General features: G+C 41.2%; 1 protein-coding gene across 1 annotated transcript in view; it reads right to left on the bottom strand.

The window, feature by feature from the left end:
• MED12L (mediator complex subunit 12L) overlaps positions 1-21,294 on the bottom strand; it is a gene marked incomplete at its 3' end in the record, with an annotated part of 370,596 nt that overhangs the window by 236,134 nt on the left and 113,168 nt on the right. The window contains exons 9-11 of the mRNA XM_081086020.1: positions 20,030-20,179; positions 19,221-19,320; positions 18,520-18,656 (exon numbers count right to left, since the gene is read on the bottom strand). Coding sequence (XP_080942146.1) covers positions 18,520-18,656; positions 19,221-19,320; positions 20,030-20,179 — 387 coding nt within the window. The remainder of the gene's footprint in view (positions 1-18,519; positions 18,657-19,220; positions 19,321-20,029; positions 20,180-21,294) is intronic.

Here is a 21,294-nt window from a genome sequence, read left to right on the forward strand (position 1 = left end):
TTATCTGACCTTCAATTCTGAATGATAGCTTTGCTGGATAAAGTAATCTTGGTTGTAGGTTCTTGGCATTCATCACTTTGAATATTTCTTGCCACTCTCTTCTGGCCTGCAAAGTTTCTGTTGAGAAATCAGCTGACAGTCGTATGGGTATTCCCTTGTAGGTAACTGACTTTCTTTCTCTTGCTGCTTTTAAGATCCTCTCTTTGTCTTTTGCTCTTGGCATTTTAATTATGATGTGTCTTGGTGTGGTCCTCTTTGGATTCCTTTTGTTTGGGGTTCTCTGAGCTTCCTGGACTTGTAAGTCTATTTCTTTCACCAGGGAGGGGAAGTTTTCTGTCATTATTTCTTCAAATAGGTTTTCAATATCTTGCTCTCTCTCATCTTCTGGCACCCCTATAATTGTGATGTTGGTACGCTTGAAGCTGCCCCAGAGGCTCCTTACACTACTTCATATTTTCAGATTCTTTTTTCATTTTGCTTTTCTGGTTGGGTGTTTTTTGCTTCTTCGCATTTCAAATCTTTGCCTTGATTCTTGCGCTCCTCTGGTCTGCTGTTGGGAGTCTGTATAATAATCGTTATTTCAGTCCATGTATGCTTAATTTCTAGTTGGTTCTTTATCATAACATCGAGGGTCTCATTAGATTCCTTGTAGATCTTAATAACTTTATCGGCGGCTTCTAGACAGTTCTTGAGAGACCTTAAAAGTGTGGTTCTGAACTCTATATCCTCCATTGACAGTTTTGTCCTGTTTCTTTGTCTCCGCATTTTTTATGCTTTCTTGGTGCACCCCCTAGTGGTCTTTGTGCGCAGTGTTGTTGTAGTTAAGCCTTGATTGTTGTAGTTAATACTAGGGGGATTTGACCTCCAGGCCAACTGGCTGTGAGAATCAGCTGTGTCTGCAGTGGGAGAACTTCTGTCGACTAGGGAGGTGCTAATCTAGTCTTTGCCTGAGGCTATCCGGCAAATGGCTCTGTGCAGGGCTTGGGCGGGGCGGGTCCCACGGGATCAACAGGGTGGGCCAAGCCGTTATGGCTGCTCTCAGTCCCGTCCCCAGAGGCTCTGCCTCTCAGAGTCCCAGCAACCGCTGTAAACCTCGGAGAGAAAGCTGCCCTTGCGTTCCGACCGATGCCAGACAGTCCCGCTTCTCCCATTTGAGTCTGGGTCCCTAGAGACTCGCCCAGAACTGGAGCTCAGAATCTGAGACTCCCTCCCGATTGAAAACGACAACCGCGCCCTCAGCTACCAGCCCACTCCGCGCGTACCTCCGCACCTTTGTATTTTCCACACTGCGCCTCCTCTGAGCCTTAGTATGCTGTTCTCTTTCCTTCTAGTTGAAGAATTTCCCCTCAGCCAGTCTTCCTGTGGTTCTGGGCAATGTCCGTTCCGTCTTTTAGTTGTATTTTTGAAGTGGTTGTTCGAGGCAGCTAACTCTGGTGTTTACCTATGCCTCCATCTTGGTTTCTCCCAAAGACTTATATTTTTGATATTTATTTTATATATTTAAATGCCATTTAACAAAGAAAAATCAACCAAAAAAATGAGTTCGCGTGTCACCTCTGACACGCGTGCCATAGGTTCGCCATCACTGGCCTAGCCCCCTCCATAGGCCTTCACTTGCACGGGATCATAGCCTAGCCCCCTCCACAGACCTTTACTTACACAGGATCATAACCTAGACCCCTCCTAGGCCTTCACTTACACAGGATTATAGCCTAGCCCCCTCCATAGGCCTTCACTTTCACGGGATCATAGCCTAGCCCAGTGATGGCGAACCTATGACACGCGTGTCAGAGGTAACACAAGAACTCATTTTTTTGGTTGATTTTTCTTTGTTAAATGGCATTTAAATATATAAAATAAATATCAAAAATATAAATCTTTGTTTTACTATAGTTGCAAATATAAAAAAATTTCTAGATGTGACATGGCACCAGAGTTAAGGTTTTTCAAAATGCTGACACGCTGAGCTCAAAAGGTTCGCCATCACTGATCTAGCCCCATGAATCCTTCAGAATTCAATTCCAAAAGCAGATGGAAGGGAAACAGACCACCGAATATCAAGCACAGCTGTTACAAAGCCCAAGCACTTCACTCCACTGTTGTCTCCTCGGGCCATCACTCACAGTGTCCCTCAATAATTCACTCAAGCCAGGTTATCAAATCGCCCAGTCCAACGAGGAATTATAAGAAACAACATGTGTGAGGGTACCGGGTGAGGAGGGACTGCTAATCAAAGACCCACTGCACTAGAAACAACAAACATGAAAAATGACAGTCAAAAACATACAACACAAAAATAAGTAATAATACAACTATAAACTGTGTTTTGGGTACTCAAAACTGTAAACCCACTTTTGCCAACTCTTGTAAATGTATGTGTGTATACACACACACACACACACACACAGTAAGCACATTTCAAGCTTGTGCACTCTGAGAAAACATCCAAGAATCTCAGGATAAGAATCCCTGATCAGCCTTTAGACACTATGAAACAATAGATATAAAAATCAGTTTATCCCAAGATTTTTACTCATCCTGCCCTAAATTTCATTAAAAACACCCTGACTCAAAACACACAAAAAAGCATATATTCCAAAAGGAGCTTTGGTTCCCTTGGTTTGAAACAAGAGAAAAATGTAATTAAAATATACAAAGACCAAACGTAGCGTTTAAAAAAGAAAGCAAACGGGGAGGAATTCCCACCTGGTTTCAATGTAATCCAGAGAAAAGTAAAAACATACAAGTCAGTTCAGTGAGGCACCACATGCCGATATTGAGAATACTGAAGAGAACAAAAGAAGTTGCCCTAAAAGCACTGCCACCAGTTTTAATAAATGAATCAAATAAGTAATGTGCATCATACGCACATTTACACAATTTTTTACTTTCGCCTACATCGTAAAAATTAGATGAAAATATGCTACAAGAGGATAAGCGGCTCACTTATCCAATTTAAGTTAATAGGCTCTACTTGACTTAGAGATATATTAAAAAAAAACATAAAGGAAAAGAATTATCTTTAACATATCCAGATATGATCACATTTTTGGAGTGATGTGCTAGAAAACAAGTCTTAGGAACGAGTAGATTTGCTTCAAAGCACTTAGGAAGTACCCATGAGAAGGTACGTTCTGGGAAACGGAAGTTTAAAAGATGTGGTGCCTGTTCCCAAAAAGTTCATGTTGTAGCAGGAAAAGCAGAAAAGACAACTAATCATAAAGCAAAACAAGATGTTGACAGGATGAAAGAGGAAGTGATTAAGTTTCATAGTCTGCACCTGCCGTAGTTCATAGATGATAAGCATCCGCCTGTCCCAGCTTACAGAACGCTTAACTTGAAGGCAGGCCGGCAGTCTACCTGCAGCAGCAGCTGTAGTCTCAATTTGTGGTTACTAACAATTCAGTCAATTAAGAAAAATCAAAGGAAAATGCTGCTAAAAGACTGAGCTTTCAAAATTTTATCACAGAAACTTTCCTGTCTTCCTATCAATTTCTCCCATAACAAGTTACACATTTTAAAATCTATTTTCAACCAAAAAGTATTTTCCCATGGTATGCAGATTCCAACAGTGTAAAATCCACTCCTTTCTGAATATCAAACAGCCTGCCAACTGATGCCACTCTTTCCTTGGGACACTGGAGTTGGGAGGAGGCAGGAATAGGCAGGTTCTGTGCCGACTAAAAGAAACAGAAGATATTACAACAGAGGTTTTACAACAACTTACACTAACTTCTCAGAAGATCATACTGGAATACCAGGTCATATTATACCAACTTGAAAGCACACAATATGAGTCCTCTATAATAAAAGGCTAATATGCAAATAGACTGAATGGTGGAACAACTGAATAACCAGTTCCTATGACGTGCGCTGACCACCAGGAGGCGTATGCGGAACATAGCAGGCATCAGCGGCTGCAGGATGGTGGACCAGGTGAGTGAGCTTCTGGTGGTTACTGAAAATTCTTTGCTCCCTCACACCACGGTCCTGCCCGGCACTTGCACCTGTTGCTGGTGCCAGCCCCACTCACATCCACTGCTGGCGCCAGAACCACCGCTCGCACCCACTGCTGGCGCCGGGCGCCAGTCCCAATCGCTTGGTGCCATCAGCGGGTGTGAGCGGCAGCTGCTGGGCCCAATTGCCCCTCAGGGCTTCTCCACCTCCCCCTGATCCTAAGGAGAGATCAGTGCCAGCAGCCGCCTCTCACACCCACTGCCGGCAACGGCCCCGCTCGCACCCACAGCCGGCACCAGAGCCACCGCTGGCACCTGCTGCTGGTGCATGGCACTGGTCCAATTGCTTGGTACCATCAGCAGGTGCAAGCAGCGGCTGCAGACCCTGATCACCCCTGAGGGCTTCTCCACCTCTCCCTGCTCCTGAGGGGTGATCAGAGCAGCAGCAGCAGCCGCTCGCACCCGCTAACGGTGCCGGCCCTGCTTGTACCCGCTGCTGGTGCCGGCCCTAATTGCTCTATGCCTTCAGTGGGTGCGAGTGGGGCCGGCACCATGAGCACATGGGAGCAGCGGCGGCAAAAGTGAAACTGCCAGCAGATAGGAGACCAAGGACCACAGCGGGAGGGGCCAGACAGGGCGCTGAGGATAGGCTGAGACCCACCCCTGTGCTTACCACAGCCTCGCAGCCCACAGTTCCTTTCAAGGTGCACAAATTCGTGCATTGGGCCCCTAGTAATTACATAGTTATGAACTTGGGTAATAAGGCATTACATTAGTTTTTTATAATTTAAAAGTGTCATAAAATAAAGTTTTATAATTTTAGCATTACTTTTCAAGATAATATTTCATTCAAACCTTTTGCCCCCTATTTACTATAAAGTTTCGGTCTACATTTTAAATGTACTAACTACCAGACGAAAAATGAATAACTTATGTAAGACCCAAAAAGAAATGAAGAGCAATATAGCTGCAATAAAAACACCACTGAAAGTATCAAGAGTAGACTAGGAGAAGCGGAGGACCGAATTAGTGAATTGGAAGCAAAACACACCCAAACTGTACTTCAATTGGAGAAAAAAATTAAAAGACAGGAGGAGAGTCTAAGGGAGCTTTGGGACAACATGAAACAAAACAACATACGAATAACAGTGGTGCCAGAACAACAGAAAGAGGAACAAGGATTAGAAAACCTATTACAAGAAATAATATCAGAAAACTTCCCTGAGGTGGGGAAGAAAAAAGTCACACAAGCCCAGAGAGTCCCAAACAAGGTGAACCCGAAAAGACCCACACCAAGACACATCATAATTACCATGGCAAATGTTCAGGACAAAGAGAGAATCTTACAGGCTGCAAGAGAGAGACGGAAAGTTACATACAAGGGATCTCCCATTAAATTATCAAATGATTTCTCAACAGAAACACATCAGGCCAGAAAAGAATGGATGGAAATTTACAAAGTGATGCAAAGCAAAGGACTGAATCCAAGAATACTCTATCCAGCAAGGCTATCATTCAAAATTGAAGGGGAAATAAGAAGCTTCACAGACAAAAAAAAGGCTAAGGGAGTTTATCACCACCATGCCAGCAATGCAAGAAATGCTAAAGGGACTGGTGTAAAAAGAAGAAACAAAAAGCTCAGAAAGAAAACAGCCACACACAAAAAGAAATGGCTATAAATGTATTAACTACTAATCATCAAAAAATAAGGAGAATATTTTGCTTATTTGACTCTCAACACCAGTTCCAGGGTACACCCCATCAGATATGTTCAATGTGCATACAGACACCCGTGGCTCATGTGCCCCACATACCAATGCCTTGTACCTTCTCCACCGCTCTGTACCAATCAACGGCTATAAAATTATTAGAGGGTAGCTTCCCTTTGTCTGCCAGATGCTGTCTTACAAGTTAATTCAAGTAACTGTCTGTTGGGAAGTACTCACTCCTTCATCCTGCCGACTATGCCAACTGCTGTGTCCGAGTCCCTCGGGCAGGGACTGGACCTTCATGGGCATCGGGTATGAGATGAAGAAGTTATGAGCCGCCACAGGTGTATAAGAGAGGCTTTATTGCAGACTATGTAGCCATTGCTAACAAGGAGCCATTAGACAAAACAATTCTTCAAAGTAGCCTTACAAGGCAGCAGCTAACAAAGCTGTCACATAAAGCAGTCCAGCAAACATAGGAACTACTGCTCACACAGTAGCCCTTACTAATACAGTAGCAAACACATACAGAGCAGCCGCCCCTATATAAAAGCAGCCTAGCCTCGGATGGTCAGTAACACATCTTTACACTAACTTAAACAAAGGAGGCTTCTTTCCAAATAGTGACACCAATATTTGGATTACAGAAAGGCATGCCTGCGCCGTCAGTGGGTAAGTAAGATTGCTGTGTCCTTGCTTTTGCACCTGCATACAGCAAATTAGCCTTGAACACTCTGATTAGGATTCCCACACTCAGATTGGCTTTGAACAGCCGGCGCACTCTGGACAGGGCCCCTACATTGTCAGTAGGACATCATGATTTCAATTATGTAAGTTGAAATGCATTTTCTTCTTAACAACAAATTTCTAAAAATATTAAGCTCCTTTTCTTTACACCGATAATTGTTTAAGTGAAATTTAATAAATACTTTTAACACATAATAAGTTCAAAGCAAAAATCTGAGGTAAGTTAGTAGTTCAGGATATGAACTAAACATGAAGGTCCCTGCCTTCAACAAGATGGAGATTTAGTGGGACAGATATACATGTATATACATTAATTTAGATGCATAAGAAAGAACACATCATTTATCTCAGAAAGACAGCAATATTCACCAGGAGCAGAGAGACAACTGAAGGGAATTCTTAGATGTTTCTTTTAGAAGGTAGCTTTTGAGAAATATCTTAAAAGTATTAGATTTCAAAATAGAGATGAACAACAGCAAACAAAGTATGTGGCAGGCAGAACAATGGCCCTCATCCCCAAAGATGTCCACATCTTAATCCCAGGGCCTATGAATGTTACCTTAAATGGAAAAAGGGACTTTCGGACTGTGATTAAGGGTCTTGAGAAGAAGGATTATCATGCATTATTTGGGTGGCCCCAAAGTAATCTCCAGAGTGCTTATAAAGGAATGGAGGTCGGGGGGGGGGGGGGGGGGGCGTGAGAGAAAGAGCTATGACAAAAGAAGCAGGAGTGAGACCAAGGGAGGAGTTTGAAGATGCTCTGCCGCTGGCTTTGACAAAGGAGTAAGGGAGCATAAGCTAGGGAGTGAGGTGGCCTCTAGGAGCTAGAAAATGCGAGGAAACGGTTGTCCCAGAGCCCCTGGAAGGAAAGCAGCCCAGTGAGATGATACCCTCCAGAACTATGGGAGAACAAGCCTGTGTTGTTTCAAGCCGCTAAATTTCAGATAACTTGTTACAGTAACAATAGGAAATTAATTCTAAGTAGTTTTAAGCAAACATAAACAGTGAAAATATGGCTGTGGTTCAAGCAATTACAGGATCTGAGGACTGCTGGTTAAATGGCAAATGTAGAAAGGCAACAGTACAAAATTTAAAATCTGGAAAATAGTTTATGAAAACACACTACAAAGACTACCATGAAATTGGTAGAGCCTCACTCATGCATTTACTAATTCATTAAATAAATACGTATTGAGCACCTACTATGACGAGGCCCTTTTCTAGGCACTAGATATAGATATATTCTCATGTATCACTTTGTAGGAATAAAAATTGGTACTTCCCTTTTGGATGTAATTTCTGTTACATAACAATAGTCTTAAAAGTTTATATTATTTGCTCCAATAATTCAACCTCTAAAAATATAGCCCAAAGAAGTTACCTTAAGTAAAAAGACATGAGTGCCCCAGGCCTCAGTGAAGCCTTATAAAGATTCCTTCTGATGTTTGTAAGAAGCACATAATGGATCACAACAATTTAAAGCAGACCGATCTTACAGGAAAAAAAGGCCCATGGTCAGCTCAGGGGAGAAAGAATGTATCTTCAGCAATGGAAGTATGAGAAATTTTGTGGGATCATTTGTTTTTATTTCTATTTTCTGCATGAAAATGGTGAATTTTCATTATCTAATTAAAGATACATAAATAAGACAGGTAGATGGGAGAGGCTTGCAGTTAAACACAGAAAAGGGAAGTTAAAGGTACAGGATCAGCATTAAATCTCAGGTCCTCTCCAAGAAGGGGAGTCCTCAGCCCTCAGACAAGGCCTGTTCTATCTGCTCACCATCCTTTCCTTCTCCTAGGAGCTGCACCCCTCCTTCTGGGGGTACTGCTCCTCCTCCCACCCTCAGGTGGCTTAAGGAGGGGTTACCAGTTGTATGTAGTACCCCATCCTCTCAGCTTTACTGTTACATTCTGGATCCAGGGTTTTGACAGGCAGTGAAGACTTTAGGAGATTCTCAGAACACCAGGGAAAAAATCACTCTGTGCCAGGTACTCATGTGGCTCACTGCTCTGTGCTCAACCTCGTGAAATATTTTAGGTGTTGAGCCCTGACCAATGAGCCCTGACCAATGAAATCGTTTATATTCTGGCAAACATCTATTCTGTCTAATTGACTTTTTGGAATATTTATTGCTTATTTTAATGTCTCAGCACCAATAACTGACCAAAGCAGACCCAACAAAAATTAAAAATGGAAAGTGCTTGGACTTAAATGTAAATCTATGCATTCACTTCTAATAAAATAACATAGTATGGACTAAATCACTTCCAAAGTCACTAAGAAAGGTATCTTAGCAAATTTGAAGATGGCAGTAATAGAGGTAATATTTATTTTAAGTGCTTACTCAATTTACAGAGATTGCAATAAGTGTGTTCCAGGAATTATTTATTTTAATCTTCACTCTCTATGAGCTAATTATTAGTGTCCCCATTTTATAGATTAAGAAAGCAAGACATAAAGATGTTCAATAATTTGTCCAACTAATCATTCATCTAATTAATGGACCTCTTGCCACAACCTAACTCTTGGGAAATTAACTAGGTAAGCAGAGCAACACTGTTTGTCAAAAGAATCTGGGAAGGTAATTTTGACCCTTACTGAGCGCCCCCCCCCAACTCCGCCCACTCCCCCCAGGGTACACAACACACTTTTGTGTGAGGCCCATGCTGCTCTGGGCTTTTCTGCCTTCCACCTTGCAGCTTACAGCCTCAGAGTATTCTGTTTCCTTGTTCTGTAATATTTACTTCCATGTAATTAACATGCATCTTTCAAAACATAGCTCATGACTGACTATAAGATTTCCAGCTACTGGCCTCACTTCTGAGAACTACTGAAGAAAGAACTTCCATCTGAACACTACAAAAGAGCAATAAATATTCAGGGGCTTTATAACAGTAAAACATTGCCGAACAACCCACAGCAGGCACTCTAGCTTGTAACTGCACACAGGCAAATAGGGCATACAGAACAAGAAAGAGAGGGTGAGACAGACACAGAGAGAGAAGCTGAGTCAAGGCACAGAGTTAAGGTCAGAGAAAAAGCATCCAACAAGGCGGTCAAGAAGCCGAGTTCTGGCCCAGCATAAGTTAAAAACATGTAATCATGGCAATAACATTAACAGCTATAAATTTCCAACAAGTAGTAGCAGTAGAAAGAATCTAAAACATTTATTGAGCAGGTACTGGGTGTTTTACTTACATCACCTCTAATCTCAACAACAAACTTTGAAGTAGGTGTTGCTATTCCCATTTTACAGATAGGAAAATGGAGGTTCAGAGGTTAAAATGGCAAAGGGCATGGAGATCAAAAGTGGAAAAGCTAGGAGACCTAGTTACAAAGTCCGTACTCTCTGCTGCTCCCATCGTGCGTGAAGCAAGGTCACTGGAAATACAAGGAGCACCATGGTGACATGGAAGTCTCCCAGGTGGGCCACACAGACCCCAACCAGTCACTGCCACCAGGGTTCCAGCCCTGACTCCTACCTCTCAAGAGACCAGCCACATTTCCAATCAAATTGACATTACAGAAATGAAGCCACATGAGTAAGTTACCAAAGACTTCATTCAGCCTCTAACACATGTTAGACTAGAGATACTCATATAAGGCAGGATGTGCCTTCTTCGTGGTTATATTTTCAGCATCTATCACAGTGCCTGGCACATGTTAGGTTCAATAGATATTTTTTAATCAAAAAATATAAAAGCAATGTACTGTAATACATGTAACTGAAGGAAAACACGAGGATGATTGGGGTGGGTTGGAGGTGGGGGGGTCTAATATCTTGTCCCTGTTCCCCCAACACACAGATGAACTTACTTAATGTGGAAAAATATCTAATGTAATCCAACAGCTGATTAAGTGTAAAACACTAGAAGCATTTCCATTCCTAATTTTAAAAATATATTTTTATTTATTTCTGAAAGAGGAAGGGATAGGGAGAGATAGAAACATCAATGATGAGAGAGAAACATTGATTGGCTGCCTCTTGTACGCCATCCACTTGGGATCGAGCCCACAGCCTGGGTATGTGGCCTGACCAGGAATCGAGCTGGTGACCTCTTGGTTTGTGGGTCAATGCTCAACCACTGTGCAACACTGGCCTGGCTCCATTCCTAATTTAATGAATCAAGGATGGTGGTCCCAATACTATTATTTAGCATCATTCTAAAGATTTAGTCAACAAGAAGAAAAGGAACAAATACTTGAAAGGATAAGTCAACATTACTACCAGCAACTGGATAACTTTATTAGAATAAAAGAATTGAGCACCACAGACAGAACAAAATAAACAGGCAAGATGTGATGGACAATATTAAGCAGAAAAAAAATCCTGTTAGAGTCTACAGTGCTCATATCAATATACATAAATGCCTAGGAAAATATCCAAAGTATACGGGCCAAAATGAACCACTGTTACGGCTCACAAAAATAATGAGTATTTGTTCCACGGTGTTTCCTGCTCTAATGCTTTCACGCTATCATGACTGTGGAGCAAAGTTAGGCCTCTGGGTTGAAAATGTTAAATATCTCAAAGCTGCTGGGTCACAGACCTGATCAAACCCAAGCTACCTGAGCTGGGCTCTGGCAGCCCCATTCTTGGTAGGAGAGAAGGACAGAGTTCCAGGTCGTAGGCTGAAAGGGACTTTTTTTGTTTGTTTGTTTTGTTAATCCTCACCTGAAGATATCTTTCCCATTGATTTCTAGAGAGAGTGGAAGGAAAACTGAGGGAAGGAGGGAGGGAAAAAGGAAGGAAGGAAGGGAGGGAGGGAAGGAGGGGGGGAGAGAGAAACATCAATGTGAAAGAGACACATCAATTGGATGGCCCCTGTATGAGCCCCAACTGGGGCCAGGAATTGAATTTGCAACCCACGTACATGTCCTTGACTGGGAATTGATCCCATGACCCTTTGGTCCATGGGTCGACACTCTAAACCACTGAGCAAAACTGGCCAGGGCCGAAAGGGACTTCTTGGTATACAGAATGTAGACATATACTATGTGTATAACAATCACAAGCAGAAATAACTTCTATAATAGGAACAAGAGGGGATGAATGAACACAAAATTGAAAAATCATTAAGGTCCCTTAAGTAACAGCATTGTTCATCTGGCCTCATGATCTTGGGACATACCATAATGGTAAATACTGAAATTATTCATTCTGTTGCAAATAATCATCATGGGGGTGCTACATCTATAGTAAATATATTGCAAATCTGGAGAAAGCCTTATCATAAGGGAGATTTGTCACATTTTTCGTTCCTGGGGGAAGGTGGCACAAACCTGATAAATTAAGTATAATTCAACTCTTATTCAATAACCTAATGGTATCTATACACTAACCACAGGTCTTGTATTATTTAAAAAACAAAGGCAATTACATATGAGACAAACTTCCTTTAGAAATTAGAGATACTTGGTGAAACTGTTTACTATTTTAAAATATGGAATTTAAATATAATACCTACATTATAAAACAATGCCATAAAAGGGAACAGAAAGACCAATGACTCATTGCTATAAGCCACAGCAAACTTGACTGAGATCAGATACTGAATAAAGCTCTTTAATCTAAAACTAAAAGGACATGTTTATAAATATAATTAATCACTCCTAGTCAACATTAAACAAAATGGTCACATCAGGATAAGAACATTATTCATATAACAGCACCAATAAATAATATGGAATAGTTATACGTAGAGTAGTGATATTAGCAAGTCACATGGCTTGCAGTCTGAAGTACATGATGGAGACCTGGGTGAATTTCAAGAGCTGCACAAGTTAAAATTGGTCTGAGCTGCTAATAGAACATAAGCCTGTTGGACATGGTCACAAATAGTTTTCTAGCAGAATCATCTTATAAAGTAATTAGCCTAAGATTGTTAACCATAAGCTCATAACATTCATAATTTAAATATAAATGGAACTCATTATTAAAAAATCTTTATACACACACACACACACACACACACACACACACACACACACACACAAATGTTTTCTGTCAGATATGCCTTCCAAAAAGATACTTGGAATGGCTGATTTCTGATGAGGAAAAGGGCATGTTCTCCTAGTCTCACATCCTCAGAATCAATGTTGATAGCCTTTAGGTCTTGAAACAAAACATACATCATGGAAGCAAAAAATACTTCCTTTTTATTCCAAAGCAGCAGTTAAAAATAGTACAGTTCTGAGTTCTGAGAAGAAGATAGGTAGGTAAGAAAACAAAAGTAAAGACCTTCCTCTAAGCATTTATATCAACTAATTGTCATTAGTTTGCAATGTGCCAAAAAATAAATGTGCTATCCCTCCATTAAATCAACATTTAAATAATACATATGAAGAAAATTGTTTTGAGAAATATATAACTGCATGATAACCAAAGTCATACACGAGATAAATAATAATCACAAAGTAATCTCTGGAAGTCATTGAAAAGGGCTAATTCTGAAAATAATTAAAACATTAGACTTAAATCCCAAAAGTCATCACTGTATGGTCTAATAAACTATACTGCTTGCTTTTTATAAATAATAAAGAAAATATACAGATGAGAACAAGGGGACTATCAATTTCTAAACGATGGTGCTAGGCTGCCCAGCCCAGAACATAACACTCAGCATTTACTGTTTATCATAAGCTGCCAGATGATGTGGATTTTATTAGGAAGGCCTCTGGACAAAGAGAATGATACTGAGGGAGGAAATAACTGGTTGGAGGCTGCCCACCTACCTGGCTTCTAATCTAAGTCTAAGGTGGCCTCGTCTGTGTTCTACAAAGTCCAGACTACTCAACTTGAGGATGTAGACTGTCTTCTAAAGTATTATTTACTATGTTAAAAATCTCAAACAAACTTTTAAAAATTAGTTACAGATTATGCATGAAGGGAAAAAAAAGAGCCAATATTAACATGTGGGAACTGTTTAGGGCTATTATTAAAGTTTTTCCCTCCTTTTTCTAAATTTACATCTGATACTTGTTTGCTCAGCTTTCGACAATTAAAATAAAATGATTTTTTAGAGAGGTTCAAAGACCTGGCCTGACCGGGGGCCTGAACCACAGCGAGTCAGGCACGTGCTCTGGACCTCAGCCCACTACTCAGATCATCAGCAGGAGCGCCTCTCAGCTGTTCAGAGAATGCTTTGTGAATACTCCAAGCACCAAACAACACAAACAGCAAATCCACGGGTTTCCAGAGTCTGGGCGTGCCAGGGTTGTGGCCCCGCAGGGAAAGGGGAAATGCAAGCTGCTGCTGTCTGAGCAGCTCTGCCCAGAGCAGCTGGTCCAGCCTTCCAGCAGGAAGAGAAAGCCTGCTTCCCAGGCACCAGAGAGAGAAATGAGAAAGAGGTAGCTTCTTAGCCCCTCACACCCACAAAAACAAGGAGAGAAGCCAAGAGGGAAGAAGTGGTGCATGGCTCTGGAGGGTTGAGGGGACACCCCTCATCCTACTGCTCAGGTGAGTTCACAAGTGATGGGCTCCGTCAGCATCAGGAAGCGGAGGTCCTCACCCCCACACAGTAACTCCCTCACAGGGATGCCGGCTTCTCTGTCTCTACCACCAAGAGTAGGAATGGTTCTAAAACACTAAGTAGGCAAATGAGTGAGTAAAGGTTGTATGAAACACGCACCTGGAGTTGGAAAGTGACAGGCATCCGAGCAAACACGACCAGCAGACCTGCGGACTGGCCTGGAGGGTGCTGTAAGACTTGGAAAGGTCACATACTCATCTTGATATCCCAGTTCTCTTGAAATGATGATGATCAGCAACAGTGGGTCCACCAACCCAAGTAGAATCTGAGAGGCCACCCCGTTCCTAAAAGGCATCCCCATTTCCCGGTCACCTCAGCCCACCCTGTGCACAGCAGCCCACCACCAGTGCACTGCACCTGTCTGGCCCCTGTGTGGCCCAACCTGCCCTAGGAATTGCCATTTTCACACCTTACTCTCCACTGAACAGAAAATCAAGTGGCACAGATCTAGAAAAACTAACACTGAGGGTGTTTTGAGATTTGCACTTTCATGCTCTTACACTAGTACCCAAACCCTGATACAGAAGCAGTAGCTGAGGATTGGGGAGAGAGTGGAGAAGGAAGGAGGGTAAAGGAACAATGCATTGTATGTGAGCTGAGTGAAAGCATGTTATAGGCCTGGCACACCCCAAGCACAGGCCTGGCACAATGTCAGCTGCTACTCCGTGACCACACTCCAACCACAGGGCAGGGCCAAGGCCTCGAATCCCATCTCGTACATCACTGTTTTCAATGGGCTTTCACCAAACTCCAAGATATTACACAACAAACCTGGCCTTCTGCCCCTCATCACATCTGGACAGCTGTTCTCCCCATCCCACACGAGAATAGAGAGAATAGCATTTCCCCTTAGCAGTTTCAGAAAAAAGGGAATCGAGGAGAATGGAGTTCAAGTTTTCCAAACAGATGTGAGGAGATTATGCAGTTCATGACCCTACACATGACTTCAGCAAAAGCAAACCTCAGACTCACTGCAACTGCAGAGGCTGCCGCATATCCTATTATCTATCACGTTGTCTAAGCCTTAACAAATTATAAAATCAAAAAGGGGAAGTTCGTTTTAAATAAGTGAGATGTGTTTCTGAATACCAACTACACCACTTTATACAACTCCTCCTTATCAGAGAATTACTTCCAACATAACATTATATTGGTTCTTCTAATGCAATCCTAATAATGATTATTACTAATAACAACAATTTAAAACACATTTACAAAGTGCTTAATAATTCTGAAAGTACTCTGTCTCCTTAGAGACAAGTGGGTCAAGTGCTCTACGCTGATTAACAAGTAAGAGCACAAAGGCGCAGAGCCCACCAGTAACTTGTTCGAGGTCACAGAGCTGAGCAGTCAATACAGCTGCATGGTTCATACACGGATTCCAGAAACATATACTGTGACTCAGAAGTCAAGAAAACAGCAAACCCTGTGGTGAGTAAACAGAGAGGCAACATTGCCATTCACATACATACTAGTACACATACATATGTTCACACACACACGCGCGCACACAAGTAGATGCCAAAGTCATATTGTAAAAAATAATTTTATGTTAAGTGTTTCAGAAGGCTCCATCCAGTTATTCTTTCTGACCAATTATTAAGAAAAAATGACCAGTTTGACTTACAGGTTAAAATGTAGTATTTTTGTCTTATTCATTAAACAGCATAGTAATCACAAAGCAACCACTCACTCAAATCAGATCTTTCTGGTGTTGAGTCAACATGCAATATAATTACTCCTAAATGGGCAACACTAACGTTCCTTCCAATGAAGTGTGTTTGTGACTAGAGTATTCAGGACTCTCTGCCCTGAGCACACATCGCCCTCTAGTGGGACGCACTTCTCAAATTCTGGGCGAAGTCCCTCATTTGAGGATGCTTACAGCAGAGATCGCCAAACATTTCTTACATACCTTTTCAGCTCAGTATTTTTTTAGCAAACACTCTCACTCAACACATATTTATTGGTTTCTATACTAATATCAGCATAACAATTATGTTTATTATAAAACCTAGACAAAACAGAACTGGTTGTTTTAAAATGTAATCTAAATAGAAATTCTAATCACTTCCCCTCTTGCACCCAATGGCCCACCTCAGGCACCCACATTGGAGATAACTGTGCTTGAGAGAGAATCTGATAATATAATTTTATTCAAAAACATTCAGACACTCATGATTTTTCTCTTTAAGAGTCCTGTAACTTAAGTCTGTGCGTGAATGAGGCATCGGAATTCTGAAGTTGGTCATTTCATGAACTAGAAAGATACGTCGTAGTCAGGCTAACCATAAAACTAAAGCGGTTTGGGTGGACTAGGTAAAACTCACTTGGGAACAATATAGTCTTTACTCAACATTTAGCGCAAGCAGGTTAGGAATCCAAAAGCACACCTTGAATCTCAGGTAGCCCTACTTTCCTTCCAGATAGCTCACGTCTACATATTACAAATCTTAGCACTCTTGAAGCCTTTGATCTAAGAAATTCTTTATTCCAAAAAAAAAAAAAAAAAAAAGATTTCAAGGTGTCTACCCCAGAAGAACCCAGTATCACTCTGTCCTATGTCAGTGAGCAGAGAACTATGTAGACTTTTATCATCAGTATGCTCTCCAGAAGGACTGAAGCATTTTCACTTAGGCTCGAGTTAGAAATTATACTGGGTCTGTGTGCCTCACTCACAGCATCTGGATACCCTATTTGGCATGAACCTTATCTTTGAGAAGCAGAGTGATGACCCACATATATTCCAAAACAGAAGTATATGGAAAAGATTCACATCAAGTTCACGTGGAGGTAGGACAGTGAAAGATTTGTGGTGGTTCTTTTTGTTTTCTCTTCTTTCCATATATGAAATCCCCAAAGACTACTATGAAAACCAAAGATATTTATAATCAGTTAACTAAGGTATTCATTGAAGGTAGGTACCATGTCTTAAAACTTACCTCTGCATTCCTGGTACCTAGCACAACCTGGACATACCACAGGCACTTTCCATTGTAAAAAGAACACAAGCTTTTTATTTCTCCACAAAATAAGAAGGGGGAAAAAAAAAAACACCTGAAAATCTGATGGTCATAGATAAGTTCAGTAATGAAACAATCTATTACTAGGAAGCATATGATAACAACTGTCTGTGTGATGGTTAATTTTATGTGTCAGCTTGGCTAGGCTATGTCTTGGGGTCAAACTCCAATTTAGATGAAGACTTTTTTAAAAATATGAATAACATTTAAATCCATAGACTTAGTAAGGCAGATTATCTTCTATAACATGGGTGGGCCTTATTCAATCAGTTAAAGACCTTAAGAGAAAATACAGGACCCCAAGGAAGAAAGAATTCTGCCTCCAGGCTGCCTTCAGATTCAAGCTGCAACATCAGCACTTCCCTGAATCCCCAACCTGCTGGCCTGCCCTGCACATTTCAGATTTGCCAGCCCCCATAATCATGTGAGCCAATTCCTTAAAATACAGCCATACACCACTTAACAACTAGGGTACATTCTGAGAAATACATCAACAGGCAATTTTGTCGTACGAACATCAGAGTGCACTACACAAACCTAGATGGTCTAACTTACTACACACCTAGGCTACGAGCCTATACAGTATATGTTACCATACAAAACAACATGAGATTAAGTTGAGCACATGAGAAAATGATGCAATCAAACATGGTAAACACGAGGTGTATGAGGCTGGCTGCTGCTGACTTAACACAGCATACTGTTTTATACCAAACTTTTTTTTTATAAGTAGAAAGAGTATACTCTAAAATGACAATTAAAAGTACAGCAGATACACAAACCAGTAACACAGTCATTTTATTATCATTATCAAGTATTATATTCTATATTTTTGTGCAATACTTTTATATGACAGGTAGCACAGTAGGTCTGTTTATGCCAGCATCACCACAAACACATGAGCAACACACTGTACTAAAACATTATGTTGGCTACAGAATCAGTAGGCAATAAGAATTTTTCAGCTCCATTATGATCTTATGGGACCACTGTCATATATGCAATCTGTCACTGACTGAAATATCATTATGTGGCAAATGACTGTAAATATTCTCTCTCTTAATATATATATATGTATGTGTGTGTGTATATATATATATACATATATATATTTATATTTACTTCCCCTATTGGTTCTGTTTCTCTGGAGAATGCTGTATAATATACTGTCTACAGATTTTTCAAAGACCATAACCACAGGTATTAATTCGCTGCTTTCTGATATGCTAAATCTATTACTTCCACTGCATTAAAGCCAAACCACTGCATAAAATCCAATCACTAGATGAAGGATATTCTTCTAAAATGAAAATGATGAGAAATGACAATAAAAGGATGAAGAAAAAGCTTTCTAACCGATATACCTAGTAGATCAGCCCAATGGACATTTTTATAATGGTGGAACTTTTAGTCGTACAATAGAATGATTTCAGGGTGAAGACCTCTTCACAAGGTATTACACTTTATTGTGAAGGCTTTGGCAAAATTTATAGAATGAAAAAGAAGAAAATATGCTAATAAAATGGGAAAAGAAGAAAAAAATAACTACCTCTTGGTTATCTTTATTTTGGTGCGCCCAGAAAATCTTATGATAAAGCGTCTCCAATGAATTGCTAGAATCAGTTCGGTCAAAACAGTGTCGATCCAACACTTCCAATGTGTGCAAAACCCGGCTAATGGTGACCCCTAGAAATGGAAAGTAAGCAAGCAGTTAAAGAGGCTAAATGAGGCCAAACAGCACAGTACAAAACTCATTATTATGGGTGCAAAAGGGATTTTAAAAAATCATTCCCAGGATAGAAGAGTTGCCAACAAAACCAAACCTGGCAAGCTAGACAGCCAGGGTCTGAAGGGCATAAAGAACTTCCTCATGCCCTAACCGGTTTGGCTCAGTGGACAGAGTGTCAGCCTGCGGACTGGTGGGTCCCAGGTTCGATTCCGGTCAAGGGCATGTATCTTGGTTGCGGGCACATCCTCAGTAGGGCGTGTGCAGGAGGCAGCTGATTGATGTTTCTCTCTCATCACTGTTTCTCTATCCCCCTCCCCTCCTCTCTGTAAAAAATCAAAAATCTATAAAATATATTTAAGAAGAAGAAGAACTTCCTCAGAATTCACTAGGTGGCTCCGTCAGAGAGCAGAGAGCAGAGAGCAGAGAGCATCCCTATCCAATATGTGGACAGGTTGATGAGAATTGGAAGCATGGCAGATGAATTCCCATGTTCAAAAGCACTCCTCCGTTGTGTTCTGTACCTGCTGTTGACTCTTGGCACTTGTCAAAAGACCACCGAACTTCCACTGCACGACCTCTCTGTTTTATCTGCTGTTCTACCTCATAAATCCTTGCCCGAACCTGAAAAATAAGCACTTCTAATTAACTTGTGCTTGGAGAGCCACAGTGGTTGTTTAAATCATGTCATGATTTTCCACATGAGTAGAGAATCCTATGGTGAACTATATACAGTATTCACTGCATTGTAGGAAGTTCAGCCTGTTTCCCCAAGAGTGCATTTTAAAATTTACAAGTGGTGATTCTATGCCAGTTTTTAATAATAAATGCTTACAAAAAAACCTTTATAACTGAAAATATACTAGGACATCACATAGAAAGTGAAAGTTCTAAATATCATCTATAAGCCATTCTTCTACGTATGAAAGCAACCAGTCATGCTTATTAACTTAATGAGACTGCTCTGAAAAAACAGAGACATTTTTCTAAATATCAGTCACTATTCTTTGGTTCAAGTTTCTTAAGTCTTCGAACCAAATAACCCAGCACTAATAAAAACATAATAATTACTAAATATCACAGACCACTACTTTGAGAGTTGTGGAACACCACTATAATTATCATCTGGGTGGCAGAACTCTCTGCAAGAACTGCCTGGCAAAGGGTAAGAAGAAAGGGAGCAACATGCTTCCCCCCAAGGCCACCCAGAGAGAGGGGCAGAGCTGGGAATGCCACCCAAGCATGTGAGATGTTAAAACCCACCTGGCCCTCCATGCCCTGACGACTCTCAAGAATGAGAACCCCCATCAAAGTACTGCAACAGAAAGTCTACCTGCTGATTGAAGGCCGTGTTCCCGCCTGGCATGGGGAGGCTGGAGGGCGCCACCTGCAGCAGATCCAGGGGTGAGCCTGGGTTCACGCTCTTACTGTCGTTTGTGGAATAATTCCACACTAAGGCACTTGGGCAACAGAGAGTGACAGTCTGGAGAGAAAGCGGGAAAATCCAGAAAAAGAGAAAGAAAAGGTATAACAACAGCTTCACAGTAAAATGACACCTTATCATGACTGTTACAGTTTCTTACCAGTAAGATTAAAATATCTTATCCCATTCTCATCTTTTCAAGTGATAAGACAAAACTAAGACAGAATTACCCCTTTGAAAGGGAGGAAGTATAGTATTACGAAATTACCTAGTACAGAAAACCTAGTACAGGAAACCTAGGAAACATAAAAATAATCATCATGGTTGGCAAATTTTTTCTATAAAAAGCCAGATAGTAAATGTTTTGAGCTTTTTGGAACATCTATAGTTTCTCTCTCATATTCTTCTTTTTTTGTTTTAATAACTCATTGGAAACATGAAACGATTATAGCTCACAGGCTGCACTTGGCCCTCAGTTGTAGCTCGTCCACCCTGGCTGAGCCCCTTACAGACTGTCTTACTCAACCAGCTTGCCCGAAGTACTTTCTATGACCACCTTACTTCTACGTCACAGCAACCCCATTCCCCAACTGTGTGAAAGAGGAACGTGAGACAGAGATTAGTAACAGCCCCAAATTGAGTCCAGCACACGTGCCTGGCACTCCTATGTTGATCCTGCTGCCTCTAAAATGCAAAGTAAATAGTACAGCTCACATCTAATTGAACACGCACTTTGTGCTGAACACTATCCTGGAAGCTTTCTGTCCTCATAACCTTAACCCCATCTGGTAATAAGTAAAGCATTAAACAGTCCATCAATCTTCAGAGGGAAGGCAGGGGAAGGTGGAGGTGGGGGGTAAGGGATCAACCAAAGGACTTGTATGCATGCATATAAGCATAACCAATGGACACAGACACTAGGGGGGTGAGGGCATGTGCTGGGGAGGTGGGGGTGGCCAATGGGGGGAAAAGGAAACATATGTAATACTATAGGTAATACTTTAAACAATAAAGATTTAAAGAAGAAGAAGAAGAAGAAGAAGAAGAAGAAGAAGAAGAATCATCATCATCATCATCCCCCATTCACACTTGGGAAACAGAGCCTCAAGGTCCAAGTTACCAACTGGCAGAGCAGAGCCCAAGTCATGTCTGTCTGAATGACTTTATTTATTTTT

Source organism: Myotis nattereri (assembly GCF_964212035.1).
Source record: "Myotis nattereri genome assembly, chromosome: 3".
NCBI classification, from domain to species: Eukaryota; Metazoa; Chordata; class Mammalia; order Chiroptera; family Vespertilionidae; genus Myotis; species Myotis nattereri.